The sequence below is a fragment of the Dicentrarchus labrax genome, unplaced genomic scaffold (assembly GCF_905237075.1).
Source record: "Dicentrarchus labrax unplaced genomic scaffold, dlabrax2021, whole genome shotgun sequence".
Lineage (NCBI taxonomy): Eukaryota > Metazoa > Chordata > Actinopteri > Moronidae > Dicentrarchus > Dicentrarchus labrax.
The window spans coordinates 27,979,440-28,005,398 of record NW_026136719.1 but is presented as its reverse complement, the minus strand read 5'-3'; the positions used below and the strand labels follow the sequence as shown (position 1 = coordinate 28,005,398).

The 25,959-nt window shown below is 41.3% G+C and overlaps 1 protein-coding gene across 10 annotated transcripts in view; it reads right to left on the bottom strand.

Annotated features, from left to right (window-relative positions):
* Positions 1 to 25,959, bottom strand: part of LOC127351306 (A-kinase anchor protein 13) — a 99,429-nt gene that overhangs the window by 48,573 nt on the left and 24,897 nt on the right. For all 10 annotated transcript variants that reach the window (XM_051378652.1, XM_051378651.1, XM_051378648.1 and 7 more), the window contains exons 3-9: positions 24,529 to 24,679; positions 21,696 to 21,859; positions 20,956 to 21,127; positions 15,836 to 16,019; positions 14,177 to 14,372; positions 11,774 to 13,910; positions 10,315 to 10,400 (exon numbers count right to left, since the gene is read on the bottom strand). In XM_051378652.1, the coding sequence (XP_051234612.1) occupies positions 10,315 to 10,400; positions 11,774 to 13,910; positions 14,177 to 14,372; positions 15,836 to 16,019; positions 20,956 to 21,127; positions 21,696 to 21,859; positions 24,529 to 24,679 (3,090 nt within the window). The remainder of the gene's footprint in view (positions 1 to 10,314; positions 10,401 to 11,773; positions 13,911 to 14,176; positions 14,373 to 15,835; positions 16,020 to 20,955; positions 21,128 to 21,695; positions 21,860 to 24,528; positions 24,680 to 25,959) is intronic.

Sequence of the window (25,959 nt, the reverse complement as noted above, 5' to 3'; positions counted from 1 at the left end):
ACAGAGCCCGCTGAGAGAGAACAAACACGCTGACGAGGAAAGATTAGCTGGTCACAGAGGGCGCCAGTACACACACACACACACACACACAGACAAACACACACACACATATATGCATGCACAGGTTCTGCTCAGAACTTAAATGATTGCCAGTGTTGCCACAAATTACAGAAGGCTACATGGCTTGACTTTACAGCAGAGCAGTGACAGCAGCACTTCAAATAGAAACAAAGGATCCTGACTAAAATGCAGATTAAGGCCACAGTAAAGGAAACGGCAGTTAAGTGTTATAATAGACTGTTTACACACACCAACAACAGCTTGAGTGTGTTTGTGACACTGATTATACAATGAACTGAACTCTTAAGAACAATGAGATATGAAGTGGATACTTCTCCTATGGAGTGGACATATGTGAAGGTACCTGCCCTTCGTGCACGTTATATATCTACTTCTGTGTTTTGTTTATTTTTGCCATATTATTATTATTATTATTATTATTATTATTATTATTATTTGGTCCAATGGTGACCACATGACATGATGAGATTAGTCTGGACAAAATAGAAGCTATTCCAATTTCAATCACAGCATTAACTTCATCTTTCAACTCCTCATTCAGTTCAGTGATGCTAGTTGCATAGCAACCCTGAAGCTGCCACAAAAGTCAGTGATTTGCTTAAGGACATTTGACCTTGTGTCTCTGAACAACCTGTCGCAGCCTTACTGTAGACAGATACTTTCCACTTACATTCTAGTCATTTTTGTGACTCTTTCCTCCAGCAAAACACCCACTGAGATTGACAGTTACCTAACCTAACTTTAGCTTTTCGGCTACAAACATCACCAGAAAAAAAGTTGAGTTGTGTGCAAATCAAAATAGCAAACTTTTCCTGAAAAAAGTGCTATGGAGAAAGTAAAAAGTAGGGTTGGACTTAAAGTGAAATCAGTAGAGGTGAAGAGGTAAGAATGTTTTGTTCATTACAAACCACAATGTGACAGCCAACCATACACAATCAAACAAGGGTTCTAGCCAGTTAGCAGGCCTGCAAACCAGTCAGTCAGCCAACAAGTGAAGACTCGATCCCCCCACTGAAAACTGGCAGCCCGGAGTCTGAACAGCCCAGTGCATATTTGTAGCATCGGGGGAATCTAAACTGTACCCAGTAAAAACACATCTGGTTTAAAAATAAAAAGGCGGGCTGGTGTGTGTATGCCGGGGCAGGCAGGACTTGGACTGCTGCCTTCTTTCTAAACAGGCAGGCAGCCAGAGAGGTTCCGCAGCATTGAAGGATGCCATGGCTGAGTGAATGACTTTTTCCAGCCAGGTATGTATACATAGTGTGATCCCTGAGGGTGGCTGGCAGCAGACCTGAGGGCAAGGCTATTCTCTGTTGCACCCTGGAGGTGCACTGAACTCAACTTACCAATCACATAAACAAGATAAAAGCAAACACATCACCTGTCAGACAATGCCCAACAGGATTTGGTTTGGATTTTATTATATATTTCAAAACCAATTATAAAGGTGCTTATTGCAATCCTTTACTCTCTAACCTCCCTTCACAGAGAGGTCACGGTCAGCTACAAAATAGTGCACAAGAGGAGCTGACAGGGACAGTGTTTTGCTGAAGAATATTTCAGCACAGTGGAGAAGGATTTTATCTGTTCACCTGGTTGAAGGCCTGTCTTTTTGATAACTGAAACACAACCGGATTGTTTTTTCAGAAGGATTTCCCTTGAGAATCATCAATATATCACCAAAAAGAACAAGCGTCAGACATTGCAGAACTTTGAATAGAGTGGGAACAACTAGTCCTGGAACCTTAAACTGATCAGGAATGTGCTAAAGAAGGAAATAAGTACCCAAAAAAGGAAAATAGAGATTTGTTATTTCCCAGCCCGTTGCTTGTATATAGTGTCTATGTATACTATGTCAGTTAGTATAAAGGCTTATTCACAGTTACTGTACTTGGTAAGTGGAGTGATGATGTGTTTTTGTGACTCCAGGCCAGGAGAGATGCTGGGATGTGAAACGCTCGTTGGAATGAAGTCATTTGGCCAAATGCCTGTTTCCATCTGAGGCCAGAGGAAACCGTTAGCCCGGCACTACCATTTTCCCACACCATCATATCTCTCTAACTTTCTTTCCCTCTTCCTCTCTCTCTTTCCCTCTCTCACACACACACACGCACGCACGCACGCACGCACGCACGCACCGCACCACACACACACACACATCCTAGCTCTTTCACCCCTTGGGTGAAAAGAGGAGCTGACATCAGGAACAAGTTTAGAAAGTGACAAAAGACTAAAGAGAGGTGTTACATATACCAGAGCAATCCACTTCATGGATACATTATTTTCCTCTGAGTACCTCCCACTCTGCTCTGCTCTGCTTTTGGATGTCACAACCAGCAGACATGGGCATGACATGTACTGGCCTTGACGTACTGTAGGTACTGTGGTGTATGTCCATATTTAGTTTATACGTGATACTTAAAAGTTCAGTTGGTGATTATTAGTTTAGATTAGATTATAGCTAGTAATCATCAAGCAGTAGGAAATAGTTCTGTTTTGAGTCACAGCTTATAACTATCAACTAAACAAGACTAGACTGATTTAATTCAAACTAAGGCTAATAGTTTAGTCTAGATTCTAGTACGGTATTCTATTATTATCCCCTTTATAGTTAGTCAAGTAAAGTACATTTATATATATATATATATATATATATATATATATATATATACATACACATCGCCCAATATCATAAATCGCAAAATTGCCTCAAGGGGCTTTAAAATCTGCACAGCTTACAACATTCTCTATCCTTCGACACTCAATTCAGATAAGAATGGAAAAATGTAAGAAACATTTGGAGCAACAGAGGACGGATTACTCTCCTAGGACGGACATACATGCAATAGATGTTGTGTGTACAGAACAGACCAACATAGTGAAATGAAAAGTATGGACAATCAGTATGACACAATGATGAGATATATAGATTGTAAAAATAAACATATGGATCCAGCTACTTCGAGCTGTCACCAATCACACTTCTAGAGTAGTTTACAGCTATTTGACTTCCCTGTTTGCCACAAAGAAAACAAGACTAAGTGAGGCTGCACAGTGATTCTTTGAGCTAAATGCTAATGCTAGCATGCCAACATGCCCACACTGACAATGTTGATTCTAAAATTTTTGCCATTTTTACTATCTCAACTTAGCATGTTAGCATGCTGATAATTGCTATTTAGTACCTGGTGACAGAATGGATGAAACGTCAGTAGATGGATTACGTAAGTTATTACAATGTCTGTACCAAACTTTATCCGTTACGTTTTTGTTGAGTCTGGACTAACATGGTGTGCTGACCAACCATGCTGCTAGCGTGACTAAAAAAGTGGGGGCTGGTAATTTGATAACCAGGAGGGACAGAGCAGAGCAACGACACACAGAATATGATCATATATAAGAATAAAAGCAGTCCTGTCTTGTCAGGAGATATCTCTTAATCAGTAACATCTGATACAAATGTCTACTATGCTCATGAACTTAACTACCTGCATGAGTATAAAATAAAAGAATCAACTGCTGTCCCACAGCCAGAACCACAATCCAAGGCCCAGTGGAAAAACAGCAATATATGTTGTGCCATTTGCTCTTTAAATAGTGCTTCTGGGCGCTATAAAGATCCTATTTAGAAAGATTCCACCCAGTTCAAATGGTTCGACACAGAACTAATAGTACAGTAACAGGAGCTCTGAGGGAGAGTGAAGTGTCCTAACTTTGCAGTGGGACAAGACATTTTAAGAACTTCAGTGGACTTCATATTCTCTTTTAGCTTTATAGTTTTTTCAGACAAGTGCCCATTATCCTGACCAAATAATTCCGGAAAGACCTTAAACTGTCTGAGCCTCATTAAGTTTCACACACAGTTATTCCACAGAGATGGATAGAGTACAGGCATCTGTCTTGGTGTCACATACAGCATACCCAAGGCAACGTACAGCTAGAAACCGCACTCCACCCCAAAATAATCAGCACTCTGTGTCTGGAGGGCCACTATCAACAACCATGCAATCATCTCCCAGGGTGCAACACAGCAAAACCCATCACAACATCCCTGGCAGACGACTACAGGTTTGCCCAAACATGTTGAAGCACTTTGTGAGAGTTATGATTATGTTTTACTCAAGAAATAATGTTTTCTGGACAGCTTTTAAGAATAACTGTGATCAGGCCTTTGACAACAATCTGTCTGAGGAGCTTAAGCTGCTAAATCACTTCATGAAACTCTTTAATAGACTTATTCCGTGTAAAGATCTAAATTATTATTATTAATTATCTTTGACCTCCCTTTAATGGTTCACTTTTACGATTCCAGTCCTGCTTTTATATCTCTTACCTAGTTTTTATTGCTTTTGCCATTATTTTTTATCAGTTTGAAGCACTTAACAACTGTGTTTTCAAAGCGCTCTGTTCAAATGACTGTAATTACCATAGCAGTAGCAGTATCATCATACCAAGCAACTTTGTTTGAGAGTGCAGATAGGTAGCCTACCTTTATCAAAACCACGTCTACCGCTCTCTCTCCTTTGGCACAGAGGCTGTACCTTCGCTTGTGTCGTTCGTACATTTTCCCTTAAAATATCCAGACCAGATTTACTGATCAGAAGGTTAAAATCCAGTAGAATGCTGTTGAGGAGAGCTGAAACTGTCTTCTAAGCTTCACATCTGGCCACAGAAGCAGCCTTCAACCAGACTCCAGCTCTACTCCCTCCCTCCTTCTCCTCTTCCCTCCCTCCTTCTCTTCTTCCCTCCCTCCCTTTTCTTTTCCTCTGTCGCCTCTCAACTTCTCTCCTGACTCTGCCTGACTCATGCCTTTGCTCTTTACTTTTCTCTTTCCTCTCTCTCTCTTGCTCTCTCGCTCTCTATGAGGTTGTGAATGTGTTTCTCTCATGCTGTACATCAGCCAGACAAAGTAGTCCATTGTTACAGTGTGACAGATGACAGTAGGGCATTATTACTTCAGTTAATGTTTTTCAATCATCATCAATTTATGCTGTTGAGATTCAACACCCCCTGCTGGATGAGGTTTGAGGCTACCTGTGAGGTGCCTTCTGGGAGTGATTGCACCTTTCTAAGATGATAGTTTTGGCCAATGGCCGTGTTGAACAAAGTTGGGAGTGATCTTATGGAAGTGAAACTAGAACAGAGCTAGAGTTGGCCAGCTACTCTCCCATGGAGATCACAAATTAGATGTGATTGATTATGTCTAGTCCTGGGTGATATGGTTGAAATCAATATTAGAATATTAATTCTTTAAGAAATCCGACATTAATATATCAAAATATGGCACATATGTATGCAAAATCATACATTAGAAAGAATTCAAACTGATGGTGATTGCTATGAACGGTGTCCCGCTCTTAGTCATTACATCAGACAAAACTCTTTACATGTTTTAAACTAAATTGCTGTAATTGATTTCATTACATTTAATAATAATTTGCTTGGAATGATTTAATGAGGCAACGGAATATGGTAAAAAAAAAGATAAGATGATGTGATAATATTGTTGTGATACAATTCTGCTGGAAATATATAAAGTGAACCCCCCAGCACCAATTATTTCTTACTGCATATTGCAAGTTACTGATTAATTTGCTGTCTATCTTTTGAAGTGTCTACTCCCCAAACAACTCAAATCAAATCAACTCATCCTAAAAGGAACAGTGTAAGATTTAGTGGCATGTAGCAAAAGTGTGTGGAAGAGAACCTGCTCCCTCTGTAGATAAAACCTCTCATTCTGAGGTCACGAAAACACATTCATTCTTATTTTCAGTGATTATACAATAATGAAATCATACCTATGAATATTATATCTCATTTCTGCCAATAGATCCTCCTAAATATTACGCACTGGACCTTTAAATGCAATATTGTTTTCCACCTTCAAAATTAAACTTACACTCCTGGGGTTAAGAGAGGGCCTGCACACTGTGGTTGAGCACCTCCTGGATGATATTTAGAACCATGTAAACGTGTGGTCGTCTCTACAGTCTGCGGGTTGCCCCCGACATGAGAATCTAGCTTTGACCTCGGGTATTGCTCTTAGCTGGCCAATAGCACAGGCGTGAATCCTAGCATCCACAAACAAATCAAACTTTCCTCTAATCCGAGCTCTTCACAGAGCCCCAGGTGTTTCAATGTCAAGGGAGACACTGCAATTGAACCGTTGAACCAAATGAACCATAGCGTTTGCATGGAAAATATGAACTTTGAATATACACTCCTGTTTGGTGGATTTCAAAACTGACAATCTCTATGGTGCTCTGCTAAGGTTCATAGTGTACAGCTGAAATAATGAGTGGAGCCCCTTAACTCACCAAACACATTCCCAGCTTGTATTACTCTACCCTTCTACATCATGAAGAGAAAAAGCAGCATCCAAGCACACAGGGAAAGAACATAAATAGGAGAAAAAAGATGCATCTTATTAAGGAGCATTTCCAGAAATTAACATGTGGGACAAAAAGTAAAAATAGTCTCTTTAGGTTTTTACTTATGTAAACATAGCAAATGATACCTGCAGGTTCTGTCTATATAGCAGATACAGTGAGTCAAGCATGGGCAGTCTGGTAAATAATACTGTGACACATAGGCCATATTATAGTATATATTCTATTATATTATTGATGCTGCCTTTTTTGGCCTTTGGCTGTGAATTTTATTCACTTGATGAGCTGTTTACCTTGGAAAATGAAATGTGGCAGGTAAAATGGCATCTCGAAAGCTACTGTCGCATTCACAGCCTTGTTATAGAACAGAGCTGTGAATGCAACCACTCCTCACATAAATAAAAGTAACACTGGTGGCGTTTATTGAACAGTTCTTGACGACAGCACATTTAACTTTACTGCTCTTTTCTTCTCTTCCATTAGGTGTTGTCAGTGGATTATTTAGATCCTGAATATAACCAGGAAAGTGTTAAAAGTAAAAGTACTCAATAAAGAAAAATGTGACTGTTACACTGTTACTGTATACATTGATCGGCCATAACATTGTGAGTACCTGGGCACCCTGGTGGTCAGAATGTTCTGCAGCCCCATACCAAAAAACTGTGATGCACTGTGTGTTCTGACAGCTTTCTATCAGAACCAGCATGAACTGTTTCAGCAGTTTGAGCTCCAGTAGCTCGTCTGTTGGATCGGACCACACAGGCCAGCCTTCACTCCCTACATGCATCAGTGAACCTTGGCCACTCATGACCCTGTCTCTGGTTCACTGCTTTTCCTTTCATTCCCACCACTTCTGGTGGGTACTGGGTACTGACCACTGCAGACTGGGAACACCCCACATGAGCTGCAGTTTTGGAGATGCTCTGACCCAGTCGTCTAGCCATCACAGTTTGGCCCTTGTCAAAGTCGCTCAAATCCTCACGCTGCCCATGTTGCTTCTAACATCAACTTTGAGGACAAAATGTTCACTTGCTGCCTGATATATCCCACCCACTGACAGGAGCCATAATAACCAGATAATTAGTGTTATTCACTTCACCTGTCAGTGCTCATAATGTTACGGCTGATCAGTGTATATTCTATTATTAGATTATCATTAATCATGCATAGATGTAGAAAGCAGGATTTTAGACGATGAGCTCATTGTTAACTATTTTGTATAGGAGTGCAGTTACTGATCATTTTCATTTTGGATTAAACAGATTAATTTTCTCAATTAAACGATTGTTTGTTTGGTTTATAAATATTCAGAAAATTGTGAGAAATGCCATGTTATCATGCCTGAAGATCATGCCACTAGGTCTTAATTTTGTATGTCGTGGTTACCATTTTCTGTTACTGAAAATCCCCCAAAAAACAGTTTAAATAACAGTGAGGAATGCCATCACAATTACCCAGAGCCCAAAGTGACTTCACAATACTACATTTTCATATGTTTTGAGAGAAAAAGTTTAATTTGTAAAGTAAATAATTGAAGTGGAGAAGAAGTATAAAGTGGCCGGAGAAGAAAACACTCAAGTAAAGTAAAGTGAATTGCTTAGTTATATTAAACCACTGGGTGCAGCTTTGACTTTATATGACTGCCATTTGCAAAATAAATTATCAGTCTAATTTAAATGTATGCACAAGCTCATGTGTTGAGCACAGCTGCTGATAAAAAAACATGTCAAGAGCATTATGGGTCAAAGTGTTGCTGTGCAGGCTTGCTACAAGTACCTATATTTTAAAATAATAATAGCAGCCAGTTGTTGTTGCTGTCATTTTAATTCTGTTATACAGTCACTCCTGCTGTTGTCTGCAGTTTTATAATCCTCTCCCACTTTTAATCTTTTTTTTATATATTTAATATACTGTGATAAAGGTGTGATATAAATCATGATGGTCGATGGCTGTGACTGTTCTAGTGATAATGACTGTTACTCTGATATATTTCACACACTTTGCGTCTAAACTACTACAACTACTACTTATTACTATTTAAATAGTGTGAACTAAAATGCTAAAGATAAGTTCTGAGGATGCATCTCCAGTATGCGAACAGGCAATTTCTTAACCCCAACTCGTACAGCGTTTAAGTTTTCTCAACACCAGCGTGACTTCAAATTGCCTGCAGATCATAGAAATTACAGGAGATTTTAACAGGATCAAATGGCAGGTCATTAAATTCTCTCTTTAGAGGAAAGATTCCAATGACGCAATTGAGGCTACATCGCCCTCTGCTGGCGACCCCTGCGTCCTGCAGGCTGTGTATATCCTCCTGCAGTCAAACATCTGGCATTCAGAACAAGCCACTGACCCAGACCGCAACCCAGGAATAAGCAGAGCCACTCCAGTCTATGGCTGCTGAGGAATCTGTCAGTCAGCAACATTTCAGAGTAAAGCCTTGTCTACTGAAGATCGCATCCATGTGCTCAGTGGCTGAGCTGAGACAGTAAACGAACTGCACTACATGACTGCCACACTACGAGGTAAAGAGATCCTGTTGGATTTTACAGTGCAGGTAGGTCATACTTAAAGACACTCCAACAGGTAATATGTTTGTAGTTAAATGACAGCACTAACCGAAAATACAAAACATAACAGAAAGAGCGGCAAGTCTCAAATTGAAAGGTTCTACTCAAAGGGAAAAATGTTCCAGTACTCCTGAACTCTCTGCAAAGCCCTAGTTGGCACATCAAGCTGCTCCTAACCAAGTCCTGCCTTTCCTTCTCCCCCACAATGTTTGCCATACTTTACTGGAGATATTATGCAATCTCTGGCTATTCCTAAAAAATATTTAAACTTTTAATAAAATGCCAAGAGTTGTCACTGTTTAAGCAATAGTAAAACTGTTCTTCTACAATAATGACCAGTGCATACACTAGGTACATAATAAAATATTTGACACTAACAGAAAAAACTCAAAAACATTTAGTAGCAATTCTGCACAGTTTCATTCTATTGAACGTGATTCTTTTCATCCATCTTTCTCATTCAATTCTGTCATGCAGATGCAAAGTGCAAGCTATGCTATGATGCTATTACAAACAAAAATGACCATGCAAACAGGATGCAATTATTAAATTGTTAACAATAGAAATCAGTCACGCCTTCCTCACTCGGGCACTGGATTTAAGTCGTGGCCAACATTGCAAGCTATTAATGAGTCATGAGGATGCCGAGATCTGTTTTTGCAAGCTTGCAGCCCATCCTTGGATCACATTAACAGAGTGACTCAACAAGTATACACACTGTACCTGTTTGATTAAACACACTGTCAATGTCTGCACATTATTATTCTTACTTATGGTAGGGTCTACTATTAAAAGTATTCGCTCGATAACATTTTTATGTATTTATCTTTTAGATGTTTTAGTATGTCTTTGCCTTAGCTCTCACACTTTTTATAAACACAAAAAGCAATCCTTGTGATTACAACCGATACGTCTTTTTTATATTTTCTTTTCTGTCCATCTCATGTTGCGCGTTTAGATTTTTTGTTCTGAATCAGTTTCACAGAACTTTCTCACAGCAGACATTTTGACATGTCATAGCAAGAAAGGCACAGGTGGAACATTGTAGTGCAGCATCTTATAAGTCCCATCTGTGTTTGACATGTCAAAATATCTACTGTGAAAAAGATACACTCAACTTAAGATTCACGCCACAATATACCCCTGGTCATGTAATAGTTCACAGGAGCTGTGCTTGGTTGGATGTTTAGTCACAACATCGTCATGCCAAAGGTTTCGTACCTACATTTACAACTATGACTTACAGCGATAGACAAAGTCTTTGAGCTTACCATGGAGACGTCTATTTCCTCTGTTGGGCCATTTTCTTTCTGCCCTGCAGCAATTACAGTTTCTTCAGACATGATGGCTTCCAGCTCTGGAAAAACGCACACAACACAATGCAATCACTTCAATGGCAAATCCTCCAAATAAATACAGGAATCAATAACAAGTGTCTTCTCTCACTGCAGATACACTGAGGAGTTTGACTGCATAATAGTGATGTATCAGCTTGTGTCTTTACTTTATATGTACTATTAAAGATTTTCTGAAAGGAAAACTTCCCATAGGGACAATCACCCCTTTAATGTAAACAAATTAATCACTCTTTGAATAGAAAAACAGAAACCAAATGGTTCATTGATGGTACTCTATAATTATCTGAGATGGATTACGGGAATCTATCTTGGAAGGCTTATGTAACCGAACATGACTTGATGAATGCGAGGGGGAGTGGAAAAGTCTCAGAAATCAATCTCCATAAAGAAGAACAACAACTTCTGAACATCCACGAGAACCCACACTGAATATTCACATCTTTATTTCGAAACCATGAAACAACAGAAAGCTTGTCTCTGATGGTCTGTGATGTTACCTGATGCTAGGCCACTGTCAGGCTGTAAATATATCCCCTCATTCATAATGACACCCCACTCTCTGTGTGACGCACAGCACCAACCTTGCCCTCGACCTTTCTTTATTGGACTTGGGTCCAGTACAATTATTCCTGATGAGTGAAAATTGCCGACAGAGGAGTGCTGGAAGTTCACTTGCAGAAGAGTCTCTTTCACTTCCTGCTGGCTTATGTATGTTTGTTTTAGAGAACGCAGCCTTCTAGCTGCGCTACTGAGACTAGGTCACATGCACTGGTAATGTGATTGTGTCTGCTGACATACAGTGTACTGTTAAGCCAGAGTCTGCATGTGTGCATGAGACAGAGACTAACACATAACATATGAATATAAAGGGAAGTGTTGTCAGTCATATGGCCTAAGGTATCACAGATATAAACTGGTTCAGTATTTCCTGTTATGTAACATGTCACAAAGTATCCCAGTGTCCCACATGACCCTAATGTTGCAAATTACGGTGCTAATGTCACATGTTAAAAATAACCCTATTTTGCTTTTATAAAAAAATGAAATCCTAAAGAATAACTAAAACCTCATTAAAAAGACAATTGGCACCAAAAAAGCAAAAGGACTAAGCAAAGCATGTCTTCACAACAGCAATATATCACAATAAGATGTCACAAAAACCAGAAACCTCTGTGAGCACAATTATAGTGAGCTACACTGCATTTAGTTTCTGTGGAGCCATTGCCATTAATCACAGGAGGAGGACTAAATCTGATTTAGCATATTTGTTTAGGAATAAGACTTTGACAAACATATTGCCCTGTGATGTATGCGAGTGTGTGAAACTAGAATAAACCTAATCTGGGACTGAAATAAATCAGCGATTGCCCACCTTCAATTGCACTTTGTGAGTTGCCATCCACTGCGTCAAGGGTCTCTGGACTTTCATTTTCAACATGAGGTTCAATGGATGCTTCACTGTTTGTAACATTAGCATTGACATCTGAAAGTTGAGTGACACCTTGTGATGAGGACACATTAATCTCATTCTCTGAGCCCCTTAATCCCTCATCAAGTGACGTCTGATCTGCTGTCCTCTCTGAAATATCCAGTTTGGGTTGGTGTGGCACCAATTGCACATCTCCACTCTTTTCAGCCAAGTTTACTGCAGATTTCTCACTGGTTTCTTTATGATGGTCCCCTTCAAGTGGGTTAATCACATCACTTTCTTCTGCAACAGATGGACTGGGTTTAAATACAACCCTACTGGTGACCTCTGATGCCAAATACTCAATCCCAGCATTCAGTTCTGAGTCGTCCGCCTCTCCAGGTTTGCTTTCATCGACCTTCACCATTAAAGAGTCCCCGCTCTGTAACAGCGCAGGACCTAACGACAGATTCTCGTTGGAAAGTTCTGGGGCGATTTCCTCTCCTGTCCCCTCTATATTCAATGCCTCCATTGTCTGGAGGCTGGGTGACAGTTGTGATTCAGGCTCAGTGCCAGTCTGGCAGCAGTCTGTCACTGTCAGTTCACTGCCAGTGTCCGGTTCATTGTTTTCACCAGGTTTAGAATCATTTAGTCCCTCCATCTTTAATCCTGTTGAGGACAGTTCTGCTATCTTGGTTTGAAGCAAGTCCGGATTCACCATACAAGTATTGTCCTGAGTTGGGTGGAATATTTCTGTTGTGGAGCTCCCGACTGATTGGAAACTGCCATCATCATCACTGGAGAGGCCATGGGTAATCCCTAAATCAAGATCAGCTTGTCTATTACTGGATCTGGGAACCATTTCAGGTGATGGTTCAAGTGATGGATCTGTCTGTATATCTTCCATGGAGTTTCCAGTAGTCTGACAGTCAGCTATATCGTCAGGTTCGTCCGAACTAGGCAAAGTGGTACTTTCAATGCTGTATCCAGAAGGCTGAGCTACGTCTTCACGATCTAGTTCTTTACCACTGGTTGTTCCAGTACAATTCCCAGAATGACAACCAGTTTCTGGAGCCAAGCCCCGCTGCTCTGTAGCGTAATCCCTACCAGCTGTTTCCTGGTTTTGTTCCAGGCTGTTTATGTCTGGCGGAGGTTCCCCCTCGTGGAGGCCTTCTATCGAGGGACGTGGAACAGCAGATTCAGGCTCCTCAATTACATCACCGTAGTCCATCAGCGATGGGTTGGGGAGGTCTCCTGGGGTTGATGAAGGGTCTGTTAACCCTTTACTCTCTGCCCTCTCCTCATCTAAAGAGAGTCCGTCACAGTGCTCCTGGCTAAGTTTCATCTCTTCTTTCTCGACGTTCTCTCCTTCCTGACAGCACTCCTTCATTTCAGAATCAGAGGTGTCAGATACGTTAGAGCTCTCTGATGATGGCGTCTGGCCCATGACTAAAGCTTTCGTGTCTCCACTGGGCGTTATTAGATCTGTTGACTCAGAGTTGGTCTCCTCCTCCCTCCTTTTAGCTGTGCTGTCCTCTGCTTCCTGCCCTGATATATCCTTTCCCTCCGTGGCCTCCTCTCCTTCCCGGATCACAGCCTCCCCTCTATCAGTTTCCTCTGCCTGTTTACCACAGCCTGCTGGTGGTAGGATTCCCACAGTAAAGCTCTCTCCTTCTGCCTCACTCTGTGCTCCTTCACTCCTGTCACACAAACTCAAACTCTGGCTGGAAACAACAGGCTGCTCCCTTCCCTCCTCCTCTGTTTGGCAGTAATCTCTCTCAGTGTTTGAACTGGGACACACCCAGTCCTCTGGGGGTCCGAGTCCATGCACCTGGGGACGTACCTCTGACGCTGGAGTACTCACAGACAAACTCCAGTCTTTCTCTGCATTCCCAGTCTCACCGTGTCCACTATCAACACTACTGCTGCTTTCCACAAAGCAGTTTTCATCCCAGTTCCCTCCTGTTGTTGTATCCAGGCACTGGGATGCTTGAGAAGGCTGCTGTAGTCGCTCCAGACAGGTTATCTCTGTTTCTACACCATCACAACATTCAGCAGCGGTGTGGAGAGAATCAAACTGCAGCTCCAGTACAGAAACTCCCTGCAGAATATAGAAAAGGAGGAGAATAAACGTTAGCTTTTCCCTCAGAGAAACCAACAGAGCTGCTCTCTAGTTCTTATCAATCGCCAACTCTGTGATTGCATAAGGTGTTCCACCGGTTATACAAACTAAGCTTGAAGGTTAAAAAAACGAGGGCAGTGAAAAGACAAACAATCCAACAATGTTCAGCAGCAGCCCAGGTCCTGGGTGAAGCCAACATGAGCAGTGATAGCGTGCTAAAAGGGCAGGGTGGCGTGGTGACTCACCTTGGCATGGAGATGGCATATCATGTGTAGCAGCTGCTCCACGCTCCTCTGAAGGGTCAAAGGGTCGTGGCCAGGGTGGTTGCTCAGCGTCAGAGTGTGTGTGTTCAGCCTGGGGAGGTGGCAAACTATCCAGGCATCCTTAGAGACCAGCTGGACAGTCTCAGTCCCTTGGTCCGTCTCTGTGTCCGTCTCAGCCCTGCCGTGAAATAAACACTTAGATCATCCGGAAGGGTCTGAAGCGTGATTGGCTAACACAGCACAGAACTGCTTTCAATAGAAGGTTTAAACAGTGAGGTCAGCCGATCCACACTCCCCCTTTTCTTATCCCCGGTAAGGCTATTTTTTTCCTCCAGAGTGGGAAAGGCCATTGGTCAAATGCTGTGGTTGCTAGTCTATTCTAGCAGTTTAGTGGGTAATCAAGCAACCTATAATGATCCTGTCAAGTAATTAAGCAGATAGTAAATGTAAAAAAAAAAAGTTCCAGACGCTGTGGTCAGCCAACCAAAAATGTTACTTTACTTCCCAGTAGTAAAATGAAGACCACTCCTAGTCGATAAGCTTTCTGAGAAAACTTCACTCCCCCTGCTGCATTTGCTCTAAGTGTTGAAGGTGAAAGTATGTGCAGTGTTTTTGTTCATAAAGATAGTGCTGTAAAGGGGAGACACCTCCCAGTCAGGCAGATATGTTTGCGTAATCCTGGGTGGACTGCTTTAGCTGCAAGGCCTGATGGCTGAGGTCACCAGCCAGGCTGCAAGTTACTTCACTTTTCATGAGGGAAATGTAATTACCAACACATAAAGAGGGAGCTGTAAGTTGTAAAGCAACTTCAGTGCATGCTTCGTAATGAGCAAGCTCACAAAGTGGTAGTTGTCTTTCAGCTTGTGGCGTCTTCATTTTGAGATAAATGAAAACTATTATGCACAAGATAAGTCGAGTGCTTAGAAGACACAAAAAGGGTCCATTTCCACTTTAAGCCGCTTCTCAGTCTATTTACCAAAAAGCTGTTTTCCCCCCACAACTTAATGTTTAACTATAAAAGGGATGGGAAGAATTTGACCTCAGTAGTCACTCAGGCATTATTAGGGATAATACCTGACAACTGCAAACAAAATACATACATCCTCTTGCCATTAAACTCTATAGAGACAACACTGCTGTGTGTGTGTGGATTGAAGTAAAGTTCTCTCACTTGGTGAGATGTTGTGGAGAAGTATTACAACAGGTCAGTAGTCACAGAAGTCGTAACCAAGGCTTTTGTGCTGTGAATAGTTTCCCCATCTCTCTGGATTCTCTTGGAACAATAATGGCAGCCCACAACTTTTCAATTTGCCCTCAACTATCCTGCTGCAGCTGTAAGTGCTAGGCTAGGCAGTGGGCTTTGTGGCGATGTTCTTTGGATACTTGTTGTTCCGTGAAGGTAACAGACAAACAAGGTTGCCCTAAAGGGCCCAGAGGAACTGCTCTATCTGGCCCTCTAATACACTGACATGAGACTGTTTGTACAGAGAAGAGGGCAATGTTTTCTCTGTCAAACAGTGTGTACATATTGTTTTATTGTTTTTGAATTATGCTGAAACTAAACAGCACTGCATTAAAAAAAACTTACTATTACTGTCCAATTAAAAACAGCGTTTGACTGTGATTACAAGATGTGCTTACTTTGTGAGGAGCTCGCGGAGGCGTTCGTGTCCTCGGAGGGCTGCAATGGTGGAGGGGGTGTGGCCTTGTCTGTTGGCCAACCGCAGCGCTTCTCTCGCTCCAGACTGCTGCAGCAAGAAGTGCGTAACCCGAAAAAGACCTCGACGTGCTGAGAAATGCAGCAGAGTCTCCTGAGGATTCGGGTCTGAGGAAGAGACAGAGCATGATAAATTCAGGAATAAGCACAAGAGTACAGAAATAATCAAACAAACAAATAAAAAAGAACAGAGTAAGACAGAAGACTGCAGCAGTCCAGGCAACCAGTTTGTGGTGCAGTAGCTGACATGCCATTACTAGCTGCAGCTTGGCAACACCACAGTGCTGTCTAATTATCCAGTACAGGGTCCACAATGACCCAGAAAACAACAGACCTTTACACATTTACAGACTGATAAAACCACAGCTTGTCTGTCTTCAACATCAACACAGGTATTTGTAAGCTGTACTATCATTTTTGGATTAAAGCCAACATGCTTTTTTTCTCTTTTTTTTTTTTTAAACTGGCCATTTCTGGGCCAGGATGAGCGCTTGTTGGTTGGTCCAGAGATCTTCTCATCTCAGCTTTATGTCTGTGCAAATATTCCTCTGAATTCACTGGGGAAAATATTTACACATACAGAAGTTGGCCAATCTTTTCTGTTATTATTAAGACCTTCTAGTGTCCAGACACTGGCAAATTTATTGTCAATTTAAAAGTGCAACATGAGATAAGGCGTAAGCTTGTTTACAAGAGAGAGAAAGTCGTGGAGTTCAATAAATGGTTACTTCACAATTAAAGGTGGAACATACAGATCATTGGAGAGAAACACGTCCTTAATACGTTAAAACTGGTAAGTTAAAACACAAGACAACTGTACAAGTTCAATGCTGTGGTGTTTGAAGGCTCTCCACTACAGCACCCAGATGTCTTGTAATGCAGAGTCAGTAGTATACTGCACACATAATGCTCTTCTTTATCAAACCAGCTGGTCTCTGGTTATTAATAACAGCAGAAACTACAGGAATGTGAAAGATAAAATGTCCACGGTACTGTTGCTGAGTCCAGATTTCTTTGGACGGAGTGTTTCTTCACTGTTTTACTTTTTAGCTACATTTGTCACTGCCTGTGAACAGAGGATTTTCATCCTCCAGTGTCCATGCACAAATCCAAACATTATCTGAGCAAACAGGGAACATTCATGTTTTTGCAGACAAGCAGTTCTATATTGCAACTCCCTTGTCATTTCTTGTAGCTTTTTAATTGTGCCTTGTGCAGATTCCAGTAATTAGATGAAATCAGTTGGAAAAGAGTAAAAATAAAACGGCCGAAATGTGCGACAGATCGGTCAAAGGGGCAGAAAACACATTTTACTTTCTGTTATCAGCACCATAATAACCATTAGGCAACATTTACAATGCTGGTTGTGTCTGCTGATGAGAGGTTTCACTCCATTTACCGTGGGCCAGTCTGAACCACCCTGCCCTGATGAATTTCAAGCTAATTGGTCATATTTAATGCTCCACTTGGCCGAGCTGGGCCGGACTGGAATGTGGGGTGCCAAACAGCAGCAGGAAATACTTTACTGCTGCGTTTGATCACGGTTCCTCAAAACTAACTGCCATAAGAGCCATGCCATTTTTGTACTATGGCATCTGGGAGGGTCAGCTGTAGTTAGAGCCATTTAATGCAGTACAGGAATCACTAATGTTGGGTCACCATGAGCCAACAAAACAGCTCCACTGCTCCTTGGCATTGATCCTAGTCTAGCTGGCTATTAGTTAGCTTCACTAGCTATGCAAAAGTCAAATGTTGTTTTCTCACTCTTTAAACTTTCAACTAGAACAAACACACAGACACAACGATTATTTTCATTATCGATCGTTTTTGTTATTCATTAATTCATTATTTTGGTCTAAAAAGTTTAAGGGTAATTAGCTAACATGCTAAGATGGTGAACACATTACAGCAGTTAAACACCAGCATGTTAGCATTGCCACTGTGAGCATGCTAGCACCATAGGCTACAGATAGTTTGACACTGAATGTTGCTAACTGGTAAATTAGATGGGTGTTGTTCACCATTTTCATTGACATGCACTGTTCTTCCAGGTGAAATTAATTTCCCTGAGGACAATAAATGTCTGGCTACGGTGAAATCAGTGACTGCTGCGTGTCCACAGCGTGAAGGATGACTGAGATAAACCACCGTCACCTCCACCTATAGTCTGCCGCTATCCATCATCTGACAGATCTGATAAATGTAGAGCAGACTTTCACTCCTCCTCCCTCCCCGCAGTTCATCGCAGCTCAGCGTCTTGTATTGAAGCCGTGACATATTGTGAAGCAAAGCTTATTAGAGCACACATCACTCACCGCAGCAGGAAGCCGCCTTCAACATCAACAACATGACAACTGACTTCCATGCAAAAGAGCCTGCATGCGTCTGTCCATCTCTAAAAAGCTATAACACTTTTGACAACAGTAACAAGCAGATCTTATCTAATCGGCAGGAAGGTCTTTACTGAACATTTGATTTGATGACTTTTCTTTCCAGGCTCCAAACCAATAATGAATAAAACATTTTAAGGAGTCAGTGGACTTTCAATCCCCACTATGCACTTATTGAGTCTTAATTTTTTGTCAGAGTTCCTGCTGGTTCTGCTGGTTTGGTCTAATATGTAAGTTAAACCATGAGCTATTATCGTAACAATAGCAGGAGGCAGAGGCCGCGCTCTAACTACTCCCAAAAGTCTTGTTTATGCTGCTTCTCAGAGAGCAATTACCTCGCAGAGTTTATCATCCACATCAGCTCGTTTGGCTTCCTTTAACTGATTAAAGTCATCAGAGTCAATGGCTGGAGAAAATTGGCACTTTCATTTTAATAAAAAATGTAGGTTTGTTTGCACTGACATAGTTATTTCTCACAACCTAAACTGCTGTTTGGCCAGACTGCACAGCCCAGACACACTGCGCTCTGTTTGATCATACTAGTACCAGTCAGATGCACATATAAAGAGGTGTTTTCGTGTTCATGTCTTTCTGTTAATATAAGCGTCCAACTGAAGACATCAACCTTCCATTTGAAAGATGTATATAGCCTCCATTATTTCCACTGAGTGTCAAGCAGTTCTTAATAGAAGATCTATCATTCAGTCATTTTTCAGGTAAAAATGTCGATGATTCAACTTGATTATGTCTCTGTGTCTCTGTGTGGTTGCTGTAGCCTTGACTTGTAGTTACATTTCTGAAGAGAGGCACGTCAGTTATGGCGTAGCCTACGGCAGCACATGATGATTCATCCACAGACTTCGGAAGAAGACAATTGCTGCACTGGTACCTCACTTATAAACCTGCCTTTAAGCACTTTTGCCAATAAATCTGTCTAGGAGATCCTGTAGAACCGGTTATATGTTAAAATATAGCCATCAAATATCATAACTTCCATTTCTAAAAAACAATTTAGTCCAGTTTGAACAGGCAGCTGGATATCTTGTCTGGGCTGTGCTGTTTTCAGCAACAACACAAGACTTACAAAAGAATAAATCACAAGTCTCTGCTCCGTGAAATCAGTGTTACTTTCACAAAACACTAATAATATCATGTTTCTATGGCGGCTTGCTGACCAAGGACTGGCAAGTAATGGCTTGACAGAGCAATCTGTGTACTCTGGGTCTGGGAGTCACTACCAAGCATAACTCCTGCTAGCGTGGTACTACATTATCTGGCCGAAATTCTATACATTATCATGTGTTTCACGTATTTATTTTGAGAGTTGGGAGTTTGACGATTGAGTTTTTCTCAATTTCTTTCCCCCGTGTACAATCTAAGAATATATTAAGCTCTCTAAGTACCACCATTATGACTTTAAAATACAGTGGCCTAGGCCGACACCATTGAGCTATGGACAGTTCATGCCGTCACACATACCATAAAGTGTAATCATGGATGTATACGTGCTACATCCATGAGCGTGACTACGTAGCAGGTTGATAGTGAAATAAAATATTACAGGAAGGGCAAAACTTAGTTTAAATTACATTTCAGCAGTGGTTGAATATATTCATTTAAAATGTTATGTATGTATTTTGATAGTGTTAAATGTTTTTGAATTTATTTATTACATTTTTAAAACATTATTTCAGAGTTTTCTCTGCGTAACACAAGATTGTTACAAGAGCCAGTTTATGTACCACCAATGGTACCATAGTTTGAAAACCAGTGATTTAGATCATGAACCCCGCTTCCTGCAGCCTGTGTCATGCTGAATTTCAGACTAGTGCTCTGAGACTGAGTAACTTCCGCATTCACACAGACTACCTTCATCTGTTGGAACGCGCAGCTGCCGACCGTGATTAACCCAAGCGTCAGCGCTTCCACTGTCAGTGTAAAATGTGTTCAGTACCACCACAGTAATGACGAAGGTGCTTGTGAGCGTGTCGCATTAATCAGCTGCTGGATTTGTCTATAAAGGTAGAAGTTAAACGGGAGTCACTTCTACTAATTAGCAGCAGGACACACACACACACACACACACACACACACACACACACACACACACACACACACACACACACACACACACACACACACACACACACACACACACACACACACACACACACACACACACACACACACACACACACACACAGTGCAAAGCACAAATATACATAGACAGAACAGAGATTGTTAACTGTATATTGTGCACTCATCTGCATCAATCAGTCGACAATAAGTCGATTAATTGATTAGTTTTCAACTATTAAATTGATCGATTTATTGGTTTGAGTAATTGTTTAAGAAAAAATTTAATTCTCAGAATATTTTCTGGTTTCTTTAGTCGTCTATGTCAGTAAACTGAAAATCTTTGGGTTGTGGACAACAACAGTTCAATTGATATGCGGTAAACACTGTGAATGCTACTGCATGTGATACATAGACACACACACAAAGAGAGGTGCCATGTGTTTCATTATGTGCTGTACAACTATAATTTGTCGGTATGTTTCTGAATCAGTGCAGAGACATACTGTCTGACCCTTGGACATTTTATTGTGAGGAAATTACTTGTTACAGACCAGTCCACTGCCCTCCAGTCTCACCAGTGTTGTTGGTTAGTTTTCTCCCAAGTAAGCTCCATCCTGGAGGCAGCGTTAGATGGTGGAGGGCCAGCGCCAGGCTCTCGTCCAGACGTTCACACTCCTGCAGGGGAATCTGACACTCATCCAGCAGCAGCGCCCCATCGAGGCCGTCAGCCCGACCCGCCGTGCTCACCTGTGTGGAGGGTGATTACAAAGCTGAGTCAAGTTTTTACAGAGGAGGAGCTGAGGCTTAGTCTACTGGAAGCACTCGCTTTAAGACGCTCAGCATAAGAGCATTAGCCAAATGCTTGAAACGTAAGACGTAAATGTAGGAAGACACATCCACACGCATCTATCAATGCTAAGCTTAATTTGGGGCTGCGCTGTGTTGACAAAAACAAATCATATTCAGATTTAAAAAAGGAAAAAATGTTCCATTAGAAGCTTTAAGTCTGAATGCTCCAGACAGTTGCATTATCTTGTCCTCTTCCTTGGCAAAGCTAATTTTATATTTCTATGGGATGATAGATTGCGCTGAATAGAATTCATTAAGTGAATGCCGAGGACTGTGAGACGTCAAGACTTGTCAGGGAAGACACAATAACATGGCAATCTTTTGTCTTACTGTCACTTTGCCCACATTGCTGTATCACTTGTAACCAATGGTAACCACATTTTCTCCTCTTCTGTGACAAGCCTCAGTTTTTGTGGTTATGTTACAGCTTATTCAGAAATGGAAATGACTTGTTTTTGTTGCTCACCAGGAACTGGGCCATGTCAAAAGCCAAATCCTGGACAAAGTTGAATCGATGCTCGGCCAAAGGAGCCACGCGACCCAGACAGGGCTTTAGGTCTTCGGGGGTCATGGGGACACCTCGGCTGACTGAACACAAGGTGACCAACACCACCTCGCAACAGTCATGAGCTACAAGACAGTACAACAAAAAGAAAGGGTGAAAATCGAGACAGAGGATACACAATATAATATATTTATACAAATAAATAGGTTATATTCTTTATTCTCAGTGTATCTGAGTATATGACTAAATCCCCCATGTGTTAAACATTTTTATAAAGTTGAGTGTGCATGAGCAATTTGCAATGTGCCTGTTCTACATTAGCATTGACCGACATTAGCTAATTGCGGCTAGCGAGGTGACTTTAGCGACATTGCGGTCATAGCAACAACAAAAGTCACAAAAGTATAACAACAAGAAAGGCTAAATCAGCGGTACATAAAATAACTGTGATATTAAATGTGCCACGGTTGCGACCTGTGAAAGAAAAAAGTAATGAGGAAGCAACATAGAAGAAAAGGAGATGCTACGAGCTAGTTACATTCCACGCTAGCAGTGCTAAATCTCACAGGGTTCATCCAACACACACAGTTTTTAACTTATCGCTCACATTCACAAAGCTTCTTCATGGAACACCTTTTGACACATCACAGTACAAATGTAGAGGTGCAATTAAAAAAGTAATGATGATAAGCTCCTGCAGACAGAGCCATCGTTAATGTTAGTATTAACACCTGTCATTGTTCTACGATGACAAGTCAAACTAACATGGTTGGGCTTATGTTGTACTTCTAAAAGATCATTTGTTTCATTCATTTAATTCAATTGTATAGTTAAGTAGCTATAGGTTGTAAATTGTGTCAAATGAGACAAATTTTGCGACAATACTATGCTAACATCCCTCCCTACAGGAAAGCTTCCACACTCGCCATCGACCACCTTCCAAAAAAAACTAGATTTATTTGTTTGCATGAATTCAGTTCATTCAGTTTCAAACAGGTTTATCCGGTAGAGGTAATAAAATAATTACAATGCTACAAGACACAAACAGATCATTAACTAAAGATTACCTTCAATATTGACCTCATAAGAACCAGTCATTACAAATCATCAGTGGTAATACAGTGCAGACTGGCACCACTGACTAACATCATATCTAATTAATACCAATAAATCTGAACATAATTTGACTTAATGAAACACATGTTTTAATTCATCTCACTAATACCTATCCAGCAGTCACGAATCAAACTCAACCAACCAACAAATTAATTGAAGATTTATGTTAATCAATTTTCAGTTGTCATAACAAAACGACTGAACAAAAAGGACTGCAGTCCACATACATGGCCAATGTCAAAACACAACTTACGGGGAATAAAGGCTGTGTGTGGCTGTACGGCTGTAAATGCATGCAGTGCTTGTAATTTACAGGGCATTACACGGCCTTCTGCATCAATTTACTTCCCAAATGCCAAGTCCTCCAGTGTGGATGCAGGACTCTCTAAGAGGAAACCAACTGGAACCGACCCTTCATTCCTACCGTATCACACAGTGTTGCTTGTCTCTACAAACATAGTTATACTTGGTCACTTAGCCACTCCACTGAGGTTTTAAATGCCTTGCTCAAGGGCGCCTTGATCCAAGTCCAAGAGTACTGATTCAGTGTATGTGCAGCCATTTTCCCAGGCCACCGGGGAACTCTACCCTGCAACCTTCTGCTTGGTCACAGGACTGGCCCTTTGGAGCTCTGTGTGTGCTGATGGAGGGAGCAGGAAAGCAAAGCTAATCTGTTAGTAGAGAGTGACACTTCCTCTGACCCAACCACCCACCCCGACCCCTCCTCTCGCTCGGGCGGCTGTAATTCAGCCAAACTCTTAACAAGATAACACAGTTTAACATGTTCCGCCTTCTTTTCTCCTGCCAGGGACGCAGACACTTGAGGAAAAAAATGAGTTCAACAACAACTTTTTCTCAAGTCTTTCCCCAACACTTTGCTACCATCCATGTTTCCTACAATGGTCGTAAGTGTTCTGTAGTTGCACCACCTATTTTTCTGTATAGGGTGCCCTTTGACCCTTGATTTCTGAGCTGCCCGTTGTTGCTCATTCACCTCACAGGAAGTATCTCTGACTTTCACACTGGCTAAATACGCTCGATTTTGCAAGCAGAAGCAGTGGGATGTGCTCCAAGAGGAGTGATGAATGAGCCAGGCTCTAGGAAAAGTAAAATGAGGTGATTTCTCTCTCCCAAATCACAACATTAGTTTAAAAAACGAGGACAGTGGTGGTGGATGATTAATCATTTATTACTTTAACTTTCTTCCACAGCTATAATAACTCCTGACTGCCCAATGCCTTCTGTGTGAAGTCAGGGTAGAATAACACCATCCCCTTCTTAAATCAATTAAACAGTCTGAATTTTGGCATTTGGAATACTTTAGCACCTCTTAATGTTAATTTGGGTAATAGCACATGCTGGCTATAGAGAATCCACCAATACAGGGTATCTGACTTTCAGTGAATATTCATATATTTTTATTTTACATTTTTAGTATTTATATTATATTAGTATTTATTTTAATTCTTTATTTTGACTTTATTTTGTTTATTATTATTTACCAACAGTAATCTGGGTAATCTAAAGGGTATCTGCAGCAAGGACTGTGCTATCACTAAACACAGACAAATTAAAAACAGATTTAACATGTATTAAATACTGTAGGTGGAGCTGCTTTCCCACAGGTCCATTAGAGATAACACAAAAGCTGCAAGGCCTTGTGGGTGGGTTGGCTTACCGGGACACACTGCCTGCAAGGTGTCATGATTGCTCCTTAGGGTGCTGGTCAGGTGCCTCTGTGTGCTGCCAGCAAACAACAGGAAGTAGTCCACGCCCTCCTCACCAGCCAGCTCTTCATCAGCGAGCTGCACTGTGATAACACACCGCCCCTGCACAGAGGGGAGAGAGAGAGAGAGAGAGAGAGAGAGAGAAAGAGAGCGAGAGAGAGAGAGAGAGAGAGATAGGTGAACAGTGAGAGGAAGGAAGAAAGAATAGAAAGATAGATTAAAGCAAGAAAAACAACAACTTAATTTTTAAGTAAGTTTCTATTGACTGATTTCCCAATACAAAGCACTTCTTGACCAAGTATCTGATGAGACGTTTAACCTCTGCAGTTATAATAAGTTTTAAGTAAAACGGTACCTAGTTAGGTAAAAGAAGTTCATTTTCTAAAAGATCCAGTGTGTAACATTTAGGAGGATGTACTGGCAGAAATGGAATATTCATAGGTATGTTTTCATTAGTGTATAATCACCTGAATATAAGAATTTTTTTACCTTAGAACGGGCCATTTTTATCTACAGATGCTGCGGGTCGCCTGTAATGTAGATAGGGCCTTTCAGGTTTTTCAGGAGTTTCACAGCCACCGTAGTTTCTCCTACACACGTCACAGCCGTTTGCATTTACCCACGTTGTAAATACAGACAGCAGTGTTCAGCTGGTTGCAATCTGAAACTTCCCAGCTAGATGCCACTAAATCCTACACACTGACCCTTTAATTAAGACATTCACCCTCGGTGCTAAAGCTCATCTTGGCTGATTCACAATCAAGCAGACAGCTCTAAATATATGTGGGAATGCATTTCGATCACAACTGTCAAGCCACATTTGGAGCCGGTCAGGGACACAGTGGAGTGTGCACAAGAGTGACAAATGCACCCCTGACACAATTTAACACAACTCTTAAGGTTTTAAAGTCTCCACAGCTGAGGTAAAAAGTACAGTTTCTAATCAGACTCCTCAGTGCTCAGCACTCTAGCTGAGTGCATACTCATCAGTCTCCCGTAGATAAAATCAAAAGTGATCAGGAGAGTGAAATCCAATCACACTTGGCCACTTCAGATGCATTTAAGACAAATGCTAATGCCAGGTGTGAACTACAATCCTTCCCAGCTGGATCTAGTTACAGATTGGATATCTCGGTACCAAATCTTAGCAGTGTAAAAGTCTGCGTGGAGGCTGCCAGTCTTCTCAGCATCACACTTGTTTACAACGATTCCACTAATGCCTCAAAGTTAATATGGTAATGATTTATTGATGTTGAAATGCTACACATCGCATCATTAACACACAAACAGGGAGGCAGCAAGCAGCTTGACTTTCTGCCAACTCAGCGAGCAAGCTCCGTCAAGTTCAGACCGCAAAGGAGGAGTACGAATGTTTTACAGAA